This window comes from Gekko japonicus, unplaced genomic scaffold, assembly GCF_001447785.1.
Source record: "Gekko japonicus isolate JY-2015 unplaced genomic scaffold, Gekko_japonicus_V1.1 scaffold254, whole genome shotgun sequence".
NCBI classification, from domain to species: Eukaryota; Metazoa; Chordata; class Lepidosauria; order Squamata; family Gekkonidae; genus Gekko; species Gekko japonicus.
This window is the reverse complement of record NW_015172010.1, coordinates 903,971-918,787: the sequence shown is the minus strand read 5'-3', so window position 1 is coordinate 918,787 and position 14,817 is coordinate 903,971. Positions and strand designations below refer to the sequence as shown.

Genomic DNA, 14,817 nt, shown 5'->3' with positions numbered 1-14,817 from the left:
CCAATCTTTGGTTTTTAGTTAGTAGTGGGTTTCTTGCTTTCTCCTATATATGTAGTTCCCCTTCTCGTTTTTTTTCTGTTAGTTTTTTGTAGTGTATTAAAAAAATCAATAAAAAATTCCCCTCTGGGAGAAACAAAAACCCCCCACAAAACCACAGATGTTAAAACTCCTATGTTACAATGTAGCAGCTAAAGTGCTGTATTGTAACCTTTCCTTTTGTTGCTTGGATTTACCACTTCTATAGGCCTTAAAAGTAAGTCCTTGAAGTATTTAATAAATGCTGGCCTATGCAACTGGCAAACAGACAAACACTGCTGCTGTCACCACTGCTTCTGCTCCTCTGTTTCCTTTTGCTCTCAGAGGGAACTGAATGCCCACCTGTTTGCAGCCCCTTCCTATAACAATGTGATGTGGGCCAAACTGGAACCACCAAGCCTTCAGGTCTGCTGGCCCTGCCCCTAAGCCATGCAACTGGCCAAAACACAGGGGGAAGGGCTGCAGCAAGCAACATTAGTTGCCTAGCTGTAGCCATTGCTAAAACAGAGCCCTTGTTTTTCCTCCCCATCTCCCACCCAGCACAGACAGCTGCCTTAGCTTATGGCTGAGAACTGAACTTCCAAGAAAATGTTGAAAGGGACAAGGAAAGATTAGGAAGTGAATGAAAACTGAATCTGATGATGAAAGTTTGCATAGACTTTGGGCTCACGGTTTACTCTGAAGACAAAAGAAATGGAAAATGGCACGCAGCAATTTATATTTATTCTTCTGTTATTCTAAATATCCTAAAATCAACTGTAGAAGGAAGTAGAATGCATATTCTGACAGGATCTCCTGAGTATTGCTAACAGTGATTCATAACAACAACATTGTGATGCAATGAAATAAGGTAACCTCTCCTTTGGTACAACAACGTTGTCATACAATATTTTCACCAATGATCTGCTCTTTGCTTAAAGGAAGGCGGGGTTACAACTAAGTGTTGGGGCCATAAATAAGGGGGTCCCTATGTCAGGAACATTAGAAGTCAGTTAACATAAGTATATTGTTAGGCTGTGCTGAGACAGCTCTCCCACCACCACCACCACCAAAAAAAAGGAGGGAAAAGCATTTTAAGTCTGCTGAAACTGAACTGCTGCTTGCACAGAGCCGAAACTAGACAGTCATTAGGAAGTTTAGATATCAAGTCAAGAGTGAAAGAACATTTTCTTCAAGCTGGCCAGCAAGCAGTGTTTTAAGCAGCATGAATCCTCTGTTCGGTACCTTGTTATTTTCACTGTTACTTCTTCTAACCCTCAGGATTCAAGAGCTGATAGAAGCTTGCAGCTGTGCTCCTGCTCATCCACAGCAGCTCATCTGCGATTCTGCTTTAGGTGAGTCATAAAATGTTATGTGCAGTTTTTACACTGCTAGTAAGCAAGGAACAGGCACTAGATTTAAATGTGGTGGCTTTTCTGCAACTCTCTAGGGCTTCACATCTAAGAAATAGTAGTATTTGGTTCCATGAGAAAAGGTTTAAAACAAAAAGTATTACAAGAATAAAATGCAGTTGTTTCTTTAGCATTTCAGCTTTCTCTGCAAATGTGTCTTATTATAGTGTACTGTATGGACTTTACAGTAACAAGAACCTGAGCTAAGTGCAGCTGACTGAATATGTAAAATAATGTAATGTATTATGTAATGTATATAACATGTGTAAATTATAGGAATCTTTTTTTATTGTTACATTACCCTATAATTGAACAAACTGGATATTAGGTGATAATCTAGTTTTTCACTAATTTCTTATATAATTATCTCCTTTTTGGGGGAGTCAAAGAAGAATTGGGCAACCTGCCAGCTCTTTAAAAATGAACATTTGGCAAAGTATTTTACACAGTCTCAAAACATATTTTAAAACAAGTTTATTTTAAGCTTTCAGTCTACATATTAGCAAACTAATCATACACAATTAGAACCAACATTCAAATAAGAAAATTTGACATTGTACACTCTTTTCATTTTAATCAGCTCATGCTATGGCTAGTTAGCTTCCATCCAGAGTGAACAGTAAATGTAGAACATGAGTTTCTAAAATGTCACAAAATTAGCATCTCTATGGGACAAGCAATACCTTCTGCATACTGATTAATTGCTTTCATGTGCTGACAGAAAATCTTTGTAGCCATGACAAACTCTAAACTCTGTTTAAAACCACCAATTAAAGTGTTTCTTAATCTGGCTGCGTTAAGTAATGTTTTCATTAGATTACCTACACCAAACATGCCAAATTGGAATTCTCTGGAAAAAGCACATTACTTTTACATCAATTTAATAGTCATTAAACATTTTGAAAGAATCCAGTCAGTACTCAAAATGCATCTGATGCATTTTTCTGAAAGTGAAAACAGCCACATCAAGTAGTTGTTGGTAATCAGTTTGAAAGACTTCATGGCATCACATAGTTTAGAGCAAATAGAAGCATTGATACAGAAAGGAATAAGAGAAGGATCCCTCCCCCCCAAATGTGGTATACAATTTTTCTAGTCTTTAAGAGCTGACTTTGCAAAATGCTACCTTTAACCAAATTAAATGCATGCTTATTAACAACATAGTAAAAATCACCCTATTAATGCAGTGTGGCAAGAAGCCATTTTTAATTCCTGGACAGCACACACCCAAAGCAGACTTTATATGTTACAGAGTATTATAGTACCCATTGTGGAAAATTTATTTGTGAGACAACCCACTTTGTCAGATGCGTGCAGTGTTAAATTCAGATGTATGGGCAACTAAATGCATTCTATTTGATCTGGACTACAGACTGTCTATTTACTCAGAGTTCAGAGTTGTTGATATGTCAGAGGGTCATGGGGGTGGGGGTTGAACTGGAATACGTATGCTGTAAAAGCGGATGACATGATTGTACATGTCTCTTATAGTCTATATTTCTGAATTCATTCACTATGTTGATTCAGTCTAACCCGTGTTTAGAAAATCAGAAAACAACATTTCTGTGATATCCTATACTTAAAATCAGAAAACAACATTTCTGTGATATAGGTATTTGCTTTAGAGAGTTTGGAGAAGGGATATTTACTTTTTCCTGATGTCCACTTTTCTCAATCAAAAACCAGGAGAGAAAGAATAGAGGAAGATTGGGGAGGTGGTTGTAGAGGTCTTCACTGTGCTAACTAACGAAGAAGAAGGAACCAAAGGGTTTTTATGAAGGACATTAATCAACATTGCTTTTGTGTATCGCTGCTCTGAAATAGACTTGGGTGTGAAGAACTGGGGAAATGTATCTAGTTTTATAGCTTTTACAGAAAGTGATCTTGGATTCAAGAATATGCATCTGTACCTATATATAGTAGCATTTAAACACGATGAATAATTAAATTTGGACATTTACCACTTTAGCAGCTTATTTGCTTAACTGGATCTAAAACAAAAATTCTTAAAACAATTCTTGTTATGAAATAGTATTTGAGGACATTAAAATCAAGACAAAATAAACAAGCATATTAAATCAACAACACTTTAAATAATTCAAACCTCATATTTGACTTCTAAATTCTTGAACTTTCCGACTTTCCATACGTTTACTTCTTGAATGTGGAAGGGTGGCACAGGCATTGGTTAAATCAACAGACCTCACTTGAACAACCTCTGGCTAATTCAGAACCCTCAGCATTCCCAAGACTAAACAAGGAGCACTTTCACTGTGGCATTTGTCTGTGTGATTAGTGGTGTGACATTTTGTCTATTCCTGTCAGGGGATCTTTTGTTGCTTCAAGCTATGCTTAGTTTCAAAACACTCCATAACTACCAAACAGGCCCAAGTAACTTGGAACAAATCAGACCGGCAGGCTCAGATACCATGAAGGATAAGAGCACATACAAACATGAATCGAAACTACATTAATATTTGAGTATGACAGCAGAAACTGTGTCCTGTAGTACAGCACACAATAAAGGCAGTAGCTTACCAGCACTGTCCATGTTAGTTTGGCCTTGCATAAGCAGCTCAACAACCAAGCTTCCTGTGACCTACTTCTTCAAAATACCGAACACTTTATGTGCTGTGCCTATCCTCCTAACTTCCTATGTCTTATTTCAGACTTTACTAGGAAGCAAAAGAGGGTTTTCCTTAGTCTCAAACAGTGGACTGTAAGAGTTGCAGACTGTAAAGATCTCCACCTGTTCAGAGCCATGTAAATGGTGAACATTGTATTTGTGACAGTGAATAACACTGCTCAAACTATATGACTAACATATACTTTAGGAAGCTTCCAGAAAGCAGAAATTCTTAATAGAAATTGGTAGCCAGTGCTTAACAGTTGGAGAGGTGTACATCTATCAACTGCACATTCCTCCCAAGAATAAATGCATATGAACAGAAATTAAGCTGCAGAACTATGTTCCAATATATTTATCTGGCCTTTTGTATATATTTAATTTAATTTAATTCTATAAAAATGTACAAGTTGCAGTGTACAAAGTGGGTAAGAGAGGATGTGGCTTCTCTTTCCTTATCCATTTACAGGTGCATGAACCTTCTGCATATTGCAGCCTTGGCATGTCTTCTCTGGCTGGCAAACAATCAAGGTTCATTTCAACTCACTTCTCTGAAGTGGTCAGCCAGCGGGCAAGTTGCATTCATTCACAACGAATGTTACAGATGGTAGTGATAAATGGCTGTTACCTACTGGAGAACTCCATTACAAGGCCCACCAACGTTTAATCTCATATTCTGTCCATGCACTTTATTCTCTCTCTCTCTCTCTCTCTCTCTCTCTCTCTCTCTCTCTCTCTCTCTCTCTCTCTCTCTCTCTCTCTCTGTGTTCTTAGTAAAAAAACCCACACCTTAATGTTCAAAGTGTTCATGATGTTGTTTGTCAAGTTTGCAATCTGATATGAAATCAGGTGCCATCAATGTATTGCTGACATCCCGATCAGACATTTTCTTTGGATTATGATCTTGCAGTCTTTGAATTGCTGCTGCTTGTGAATTGAATTAAAATCTATACTATCTAGAATACACATTCAGTTCAGAAATGGATGACTTCTTCCACATTAACATCATAATGAAGTAATACATTTCAAACTAAATAGCCTTCTTAGCATTATAAGTGAAAGTGACTGGATTGGCAGGCTGTAGTTGAAGAATGGATGTATGTGAACTGATCTGAGTATGATCTAGATGTGGACCTTTGAAAATGGTCTGGAAACTTCAGCTTGTCCAAAACTCAGCAGCCAGGCTATTGTCAGAGGTGGGATACAGGGATCATATCACCCCAGAGCTGAAACATCTGGATAAGCTGTCAATTTTATTTCCAGGCACAATTCAAAGTGCTGGTTCTTACCTTTAAACCCTTTAAGCCAGTTTGGTGTAGTGGTTAAGTGTGTGGACTCTAATCTGGGAGAACCAGGTTTGATTCCCCACTCCACTTACAGCTGCTGGATGACCTTGGGCAAGCCATAGTTTTTTCAGAGCTGTTATCTCAAGGACAGTTCTCTCAGAGCTCTCTCAGCCTCCACTTACCTCACAGGGTGTTTGTTGTGGGGAGGGGAAGGGAAAGTAGTTTGTAAGCCACTCTGAGACTTCTTCTTCTCTTCTAAGTGGCTATGGGTCAGGGTACTTGAAGGTCCACCATTTCTCATACTGTCCAGCTGATCCATTAAGATCTGCCTCACAGGTCCTGCTTTCTCTAAGTTTCAGTTGTGGAACCTCATTTGTGGAATGCCATTCCCTTTGAGGCTCACCTAGTGCCTATGTTGTTTGGTGTAGTGGTTTGGTGTAGTGGTCAAGTGCGCGGACTCTAATCTGGGAGAACCGGGTTTGATTCTCCACTCTTCCACTTGCATCTGGTTGGATGACCTTGGGCAAGCCGTAGTTCTGATAACAGCTGTTCTTGAAAAAAGATCAATTTCTGTCTAGAGTTCTCTCAGCCCCACCTACCTCACAGGGTTTCTGTTGTGGGGAGGGGAAGGGAAAGGAGTTTGTAAGTCGCTCTGAGACACCTTTGGGTAGTGAAGGGTGGGGTATAAATCCAATCTCTTCTTCTTCTTCTTTTACCTAACAGGGTGTCTGTTGTGGGGAGGGGAAGGGAAAGGAGTTTGTAAGCCGCTCTAAGACACCTTTAGGTAGTGAAGGGCGGGGTATAAATCCAACCTCCTCCTCCTGCTCCTCCTCCTCCTTCTTCTTACCAAAATGTTTCTGTTCACCCAAGATTGTAATTATGGGTTGCTTTTTTAGTCTGGAAATTTATTTAAGGGTGTCTGTGGTCTGTGTTTATGGTCTAGGTTTTTATGCTGGGCTGTTTTTTAATAATGTTGGATATTAATTAATATATTATAAAATTTAGGGTTTTAAAATTATTTTTATGTTGTAACCTGACTTGGGCAGGTTCCTAGTAAGGTAGCATTAAAAAAATTCTAAAACAAACAAACAAATAGAGAATATGCAATAATGGTTGGCACTCTTTCTTACCTAACAGTGTAGCATCACTAAGGGAATGGGTTTTTTTTTTCTACATTCCCTTGATCTATCAGTTTTGCTTAATGAGCTACAGCCAGGCCTCGGATAGGGCCGGAGCGCCCCGGTACGGCGCTCAGGGAGTGAGGCACCGGGGGGCGGGCACATGGCAAAGCCCCGCCCCCTGCTTCCAGCCACCCTCTGCTTCCAGCCTCATTCTGTTGCAGAAGGAGGCAGAAGCAGGAGGGTGCATTACCTTCCTCCCTGCCCTGTCCTAAATCTTCCCGGAGCCACGTGCTCCGGGAAAGATCTCCCCCCCGTTTCTTCCTGCCTGCCTGGGGCTGCTGCACGCAGCCCAGGCAAGCCTCCCCCAGCCCCCCAAGCCCCATCCTCCATCTTCCCGGAGCCACATGCTCCGGGAAAGATCTCCCCATCCCTTCCTGCTTCTTTTGGGCCGCTGCACGCAGCCCAGGCCAGCCCCCCCAGCCCCGTCCTCCATCTTTCCGGAGCCAGCGCTCCGGGAAAGATTGCTCCCCCCATCCCTGCCTGCCTCCCTCGGCAGATCCTTAAGCATTAGGATATGTTGCTGGCAAGAAAGATCAAGATAATTCACACCATTACTATGTACAGATGTGAAAATTGAACAATGAAGAAAGCTGACAGAAGAAAAGTAGATTCATTTGAAAAGTGGTGTTGGAGGAGAGTTTAACAGATAATGTGGACTGCCAAAAAGATAAATAAGTGGGTTCTAGATCATATTAAGCCTGAAGTCTCCCTAGAAGCTAAAATAACCAAACTGAGGCCATCGTATTCTGGTCACTTTAGGAGAAGAGAAGACAATAATGCTAGGAAAAATTGAAGGCAGCAGGAAGGGAAGACCCAGCATGAGATGGATTGACTCCACCAAGGAAGCCTCGGTCCTCAGTTTGCTCGACACGAGCAAGGCTGTTAACAATAGGGTGTTTTACAGGTTGTTAATACATAGGGTCACCAAAAATCAGAAGTGACTTAAGCGTATACTGATCCGCTATGGAGCAGATCATCACTTTCCTTGCTTAAAGGAAGCCCCTCCTTTCAGGGTTTGGCGAAACAAGTAGATTTCTAAAAAAAAATTGTAATATGTATGAATGGAGAGCCCAAAAACTTCAACATATAATATCCCAGTCTCTCTGTAAGCACTTTTTTATGGCTTTTGAAGTTCTGGGACTCATAAAAACCCAATGACATATTAATTAGCAGACTCAGGTAATCTTTATCATGGAAAGAATGAAAACTAGATAATTTTCATAATTGTCACAGAGTATATTTCTAGACATCCACCACTGATAATTTTCATGATGCTAGAAAAGACTAACATGGTGCCAAACAAAAACAGGAATAGACAGTCCATATAGCCACACACAGCAGTGCCGTCATCATTACAATGTTGGTTAACCATTCCTTTAGAGGTCTCCATTTTCTTCAGGGGTACAAGACAGAAATAGCTACAGCTGGTCTTTCACAATACTGTAGTGAGGACTAAACTACATACTTTCTCTAGAAGCCATTACATAAATTTTAAAGAATACTGTGGGCTCACAAACATGATTTTACACTTTATTATGAACTTTTAAAATGTATCACATATCACTGAACTGCAATAAAATGTGCATATTTCACTTAGATATAATTATCCCCAGAGTCTCTGGATGGGCAGGGAGCAGAGGAAATTTTTCTGGGACTGTCCCATTCTAGCCACATGCCTGAAACAGACTTCCTTTCTCTGATAAGTAGTTTAAGGGTAGAGGGGGAGTTTACAAAAGTTGCTGATAGCTGAGTCAGGCATACCAATCCTAGTGTTGGTACAAGAAGAAAATTATTCCCATGCCACAGTGGTCTCTGTTGCACCCAGTTTGTTCTAGTGAAACATTCACACTTATAGACGGGAATTTTATTTGATGAGGAAAGGGATGGCACGTTTGATTCAACAGACTGCGGACCTTTTATGAGTTCTGTGAACATAGTGATGCAACACCTGTACTGCTGCTACAAGAGACTTTAAGATAGCTAAATGATGGGAGTTAAAGAATTGATAGGAATTGAAGAATTTAATTTAAAGGACGAGTGGTACAAAGAAAAACAGTAATTGGTTGTGCCTGTAGAAGGGCTGCCACCTCCTACATTATCCAGTCCACCAGTTAAGATCTGCCTCACAACCCATGATCTTAGTGTCTCTGACTTCAAAGAAGAAGTGGATGATAACCAGAAACAAGACTTTTTCAATCATTTGTGTCAGGAGATTTTTTTTTCTTCTCCTTCTAGTTAACTATTTAGTCCAAAAATAGCTCTTAGAGAATCTGGAATACTTGTCCCCAAACAGTATCTGAATGAAAAGTGACACAAAGTTCTCACTGTACTTGCAGAGGCTGCCCTTCCCCCAATCCTGTCATTTTATTTACATTGGAAAATTTTGGGGGCTAGGTCTCCCATTTACCCACCCAAGGTAGGGAATGATTAGCCCCAGTCCCATTTTCCTGTCTCTGAGTAACTGAGGAGCGGGAGAAAAATATCATCAACATAGTAACACTGTAAGAATTTCCCTGAGTTTATAAGGTAAGGAGGCTTTTTGGGGGGAAGTAGGCTAGAGCATCACCAGCAAGCAACATCACATCCCTCTGCCCTGCCCAGGCATTGCCCTCCCAAATCTCCCAGCATTGTGCTGAGGCAGCTGTGGGATCCCCTATTCATGGCAAGAGTTTTTTCTTCTTGCTTATTTTACTTCTCTAAAGCACTATGTACATCAGTTACACTTAGGGTTGCCAGGCCTGGGTTGGGAAATACCTGGAGATTTTGGGGTGGAGCCTGAGGAGGGTGGGATTTAGGTAGGGGAGGGACTTCAATGGGGTATAATACCATTATGGGTGTCTGTTTGGCTAAATCTGAGCTGAAAAAATACCCAGAAAATACCTTATCATATTTTTTTTGATATTGTTTCAGCTGGATACAGATTTGGGGTAGTGTTCAGCTATCCAAAATAGCCAAGCCCTGAAAATCCTGAAAATATTTGGGATTTTTGGGGCCACCAGATAGTCAAATTTAAAGGGCATTAAGGGATCACAGTCCCTCTAAATGCCTTCTCCAAGTCACACAACTCCAGGGCTTGCAGTCCCTTTAAAAGCCTTCCATGTGAACTCACCGCTTGGAGGTGTTTAACATGACTGCAATCCCTTTAAATGCCTTCAGAGTTCACTTGCCATGGAGTTACATGGCCTGGAGAAGGCATTTATAGGGACTGCAATCCCTTTAGATGCCTTTTTTCCTCAATTGAAAAAAATGGAGGATGGGGGCACCTTCTTTGCGGGCCCACAGAATTGGTCCAATCTTTTGTCATGGGGGTTGAGGAGAGGCACCAGCCCCCCACCCCAGATACCCCCAGATCAACTCTCCATTATACCCTATGGGTACCATTGACTGTAATGGTCCCCATAGGGTATAACGGAGCTGAAAAAATGTGGGTTTCCTGAATATTTCCCAAATCTGAATACCATACTGGTATTGGGATTCAGGAATATTGGGAAATACTGCTTTTTTTCAGTTCAGTATACCAGAACCCAAAAATTACCCAGTGGGTTTTTTGCATACCCCTAGATACCATAGATTCACCTTCTGAAGTGGCCATTTTCTCCAGGAAAATTGATCTCTGTCACCTGGATATCAATTGTAATATTAGGAGATCTCCAGCTACCACCTGGAGGCTGGCAATCCTAATTATAGTGAGTACATAAACAATTCTTTTCCCCCTGAAGGGAAAGTATATATTGTAGCTCATTTTCTCAGCGAGAAGAAAAACATTAGAGACACAAGTGTAACTATATATTACAAGTGTAATTATATATTGCAGTAGGCCAGTTGGGAGAAGAATGTGAGACGTTTGGTAGGAAAGGCTCTCATAGCCTTGAAGTTGATTCACACATTATAGGGGCCAATTCACACATTATGGAATGCACAGTAAGGGTCTAGGATCTCCACTGTGTGTAATAGTTCAACAGCAGTTGCAAGTTTGCCTCAGTTTTCACATGAATGGTACAATCAAGAAGGGGCTTTGTAGTCCCTCTGTGCCATTTTCCATTCCTGAAACTGTCTAGTGAGGGGCCATTTGGAACATTCAGAAAACCTCCATATTTCTTGGAATAGGTTTTCTCAGTGGGCCAAATAGCAGCCCACTAGTGCCATTTCAGGTTAGGAAAATGATGCAGGGGAAAATGCTGAAGCTCCTTCTCCAAATGCACTATATATTCATCTGGAATTGGATACTGACTTGTGCAGCAATTGTGGAACCTGCAATTCATGTCTGACTGATATGCAGGATGGGAAACTGAGACCCAACCTGTGTACTTTATAATGTGTGAACCTCAAGATTCCTCTCCTAGGCAAACAGGACTGAACCTCAGGACAAGTTTATCTTTAGGTTTTTGCTGGATTCCCCAAAAGAAGGATGAAAAGTTACCATACATTGAGCCATACTCAGTGTTACATTACTTATCATGGTTGAAGTTTCATTTCCCTGAAAAATATAGGGAGACAAGATGTTCCCTACTGAGACGTTGTTCTTCCTCCATTGGAACACAAGAAAAGGCTAGGGGAAAACCAGTCCCAAGTACCTCTATATCCCCTTTTTTCCTGTTCTATATTAATCCAGAATCTGAGACAGGGTTTGGACTGCTTTTCAGGAAGTCTGAAGGTATTCAAATGAATAATTAGATTATGCAAAATTTATTTATGGAATCCAGCAGTTGTGGCCTCCTCTAGTTTATCTCATTTTTATCCCACTCTGGAGAGTTCATGTGATGTATGTGGTTCACCACTCTTCTGTTTAGGCAATACTAAGTATTTTGTAACATTAAACAAATATTATAAGACACGAGAAGTAGAGTGTAAAAATATGTATAAAATCATGTATTGTGCTATTTTCTCCTTGTTGCAGTGATTCGAGCAAAAATTTCCAGTGAAAAGGTGGTTCCAGCCAATGATGACCCTCTTGACACTCACAAGATGATCCAATATGAAATCAAACAAATCAAGGTAAATGTAATCATTTGTTTATTTAGAGGCAAATTAACAATATTCCATTTAGAATGGCTAAAGAAGCAGTACTGCAAAAAGCTTTAGAACATTCTTAAGATCCTGTAAGATCACTGGGATGATCTTGTGCCAATCACTTTCTTTCAGACTATCCTACCTCAGAGAGTTAGTATGAGAATGAAAAGGAGGGGGAAGAATCATGAATGCCACCCTTGGAGACAGAATTTGTTAAATGTAGGGTGAACAGGTTTTTACAGTTTCTCTTCATCAGTGCTGTATGGTTCTATAAAGCACCCTACAGATGGGGACTCTTCAACATTAGACAAAAGACAATTACTCTGATGGAGCGTATCTGATACCAGATCATAACAAGCTTCATGGATCAAGTATTGTCTCATATATTTTTTCCATTAATGATAAATGACCAATCAGCATTTCCTCCTTCTTTTTAAAAACAGAAATATAGTCAGACTGCTGAGAATTTCACCATAGCAGCAGCACTAAGGAAGAGCTACTTAATCCTTTCAGTGTTCTAGGCACTTCTTCCTTTTTTTTTTCTATGCCAGGGAGAGTATGGCACCTCAGCAGAAAGGATTCCTACATTTATTTCCTAAGTGTGCGTTTTTTGATAGCAAAAATGGCCCCTAGATTAAATGTTAAGCATCCCTTCCCCACTGTCATGGGCATATCCCCACCTGCATGGTGAGGAATTGTTTATGGATCTTCTGTTGTCATCAGATGTACTTTTTGCTTGAGTTCACGGTGAATTCCTCTGAATTTATTGGTCTTAAGTATAGTTTGGAACTTCTAAAAATGGCTATTGGGCCAACTGCCTGCTAGGACAAGTCTGAGTTGTTATAGTCAGAACATCTTTTTCAGATAGTTGAAATCTTTCAAAAGATACTTGTTGTCTACTTGAACATGGTGGCTACACCTTCTTTTCCCTTCTCTGGAAACTGATTTTGTCATATCTACTTTGATTCTAGACATGCTTGCAAGAATTTAAACTATTTTATCAGATTGTTCTTTTTTCTTTTTTTAAACTGTTGATCCAACTTGATGCTTTATTTTGGTCATAACAGCATACAGTTTTTGTTTTATGAACATAACATTTTAGTTTTCCAGTAAACACAATGATAACTACAATTCCGTGTATATAATCATAGGAAAGAAAATTAACATATAAGGATATACTGAATAACTAGTTCATGACAAATTGATCAATTGTTTTCCTATTATTAATTTTAGATTCTTTTGACAACATTTATATTATGTGCATGCACTTTTTAACAGTGGCCAGACATATTTGCAAGAAATTTGTAGATTTTGTTGATTTTGCTGTGCCTTTGGGGAAATTGATTCAGAAAGCTTTCATTGTACTGAATCCCTGATGTGTAGGGATGGAGCTGGAGGAGGGCAGGATTTGGGGAGATAAAGTTTCCATCCTAATGGGGGAAAAATTGTAAATCAGCAATGACAATGGAAGGAAGAAGTAAACATCTTGCATTAGAATGGCAATAAATTTTGTCTAGCTTATGTTATGATGAACACAAGAATACAAGAAAGTGTCTTGTACTGAGGCAGATAATTTCTCCTGAGGTTACTACTGCCTGCTTTAACTGGCAGTGGCTCACCAAGGTTTCAGGATGGCAGCACACAATTTAGGGTAAAGGTAAAGGTTCCCTTGCTCGAAAGCCAGTCGAATCTGACTCTAGGGTTGCGGTGCTCATCTCAGTTTCAAACCCGAAGAGCCAGCGCTGTCCGAAGACGTTTCCGTGGGCATGTGGCCGGCGTGACTAAACACCAAGGCGCACAGAACGCTGTTACACAACTTACTTGCTGTTTATTTATGAAACTTTCCATGGAGTATGCTAATAAAATATTACATATATCATCCAGCCATACTAATCCTCTTGGGACATTTGAACATTAAGGCTGCCTAACACTGTCACCACTTATCATGATGTAATCTTCCTTTATGGAGGGATTTCCCAAGTTTTTAGAAGGTGCTTAGAACCTTGTTTTATTTCAGTTTTGAACGTAATATGCACTGGTCGGGTTGTTTTGGAGGGCTTTTTTTTGCATTTAACAAGCATTTGTTTAAGCAGTTTGTTATATCAGTGATATTTGAGAAGCATTCTAAATCTGAAGCACTGCATGGAATTACAGCTGGGCCTCATATTGACATTATGCTTGGGACATTATTCACATTTGAATGAATGCTTATTTTGGGAACACATATAAACAATGAAAAGTTCAGACTTACAAGCAGATGTGCAGTCATACAAATAAGTTGCCTAAGAAGTTTTCATGCAGAGTTATCGGGTAAGACAATCCTCAGAGGAAAAGAGGCCAATGATGCATGAATATTATTTAGAGTTAATGTCATAATTGAAACAGTGGTGATGTCACTTTACCACTCATGTTAAAAATAGTTCAGTATAATTTTAGAGGCCTAACCTGGATGGCCCAGGCTAGCCTGATCTTATTAGATCTCAGAAGATAAGCAGGGTTAGCCCTGGTTAGTCTTTGGATGGGAGACCTCTCAGGAATACTTGGGTCGTGACACAGAGGCAGGCAATTGCAAACCAAATACTCTTGCCTTCAAAACAGCTATGGGGTCAGATATGTCTTGATGGCACTTTCTACCACCACTATAACTATAATTTGGAACTCAGCCTTAAATAACTGGCAAGCTAAGTCAGCAAATATTTATTTGTGTATGAATCATGAAAATTAGGACTTTGTTCATGGCTTCTAGACAAGGTCATGGGTCCTAGTCTGACACTTTAACCACTGCACCCAGAGGTCATTTCGGGGGGGGGGATCGCAGTTCCCCCGGGTGAGGTACGGGAAGCGGGGCACATGACAAAGCCCCGCCCCCTGCTTCCGGCCCTCATTCAGCCAGGAGGAGGCAGGAGAAGAGGGAGGGTAAGTTGCGTCCTCCCTGCCTCTCCCCACCCCTGCCTGCCTGGGGCCAGGGAGGGCCTTCGCGGGGCTCGGCAGTGGAGCTGCAAGGCCGGCGGTGGTGGCCGGGACCGTTGGGGACGGGGTGTGTGGCCTTATGACACACTTTCGGTGATGTCAGGGGGTGTGACCTTATGACACACTTCTGGTGATGTCAGGGGGTGTGGCATATGCTAATGAGTTATGCTAATGAGTTCCCCTAGCTCTTTTTCTATGAAACAACCCCTGACTGCACCACACTGGCAGGCATAACTCATCAAAGAATAAAGATAGGAGACTCAGAATTGGCACCAGCTTCAGGATGATTGTGGGAGTCACATGGCCAAAACTGAAAG

At 40.6% G+C, this 14,817-nt stretch overlaps 2 protein-coding genes across 2 annotated transcripts in view; one reads left to right on the top strand and one right to left on the bottom strand.

The window, feature by feature from the left end:
• Positions 1-14,817, bottom strand: part of SYN2 (synapsin II) — a 352,644-nt gene that overhangs the window by 101,137 nt on the left and 236,690 nt on the right. The gene's annotated exons all lie outside the window — the stretch shown is intronic.
• The window catches only part of TIMP4 (TIMP metallopeptidase inhibitor 4), a 23,358-nt gene continuing 9,748 nt past the window's right edge, over positions 1,208-14,817 (top strand). Inside the window, exons 1-2 of the mRNA XM_015420239.1 lie at positions 1,208-1,370; positions 11,418-11,515. Of these exons, the coding sequence (XP_015275725.1) occupies positions 1,241-1,370; positions 11,418-11,515 (228 nt within the window). The 5' untranslated portion in view covers positions 1,208-1,240. The remainder of the gene's footprint in view (positions 1,371-11,417; positions 11,516-14,817) is intronic.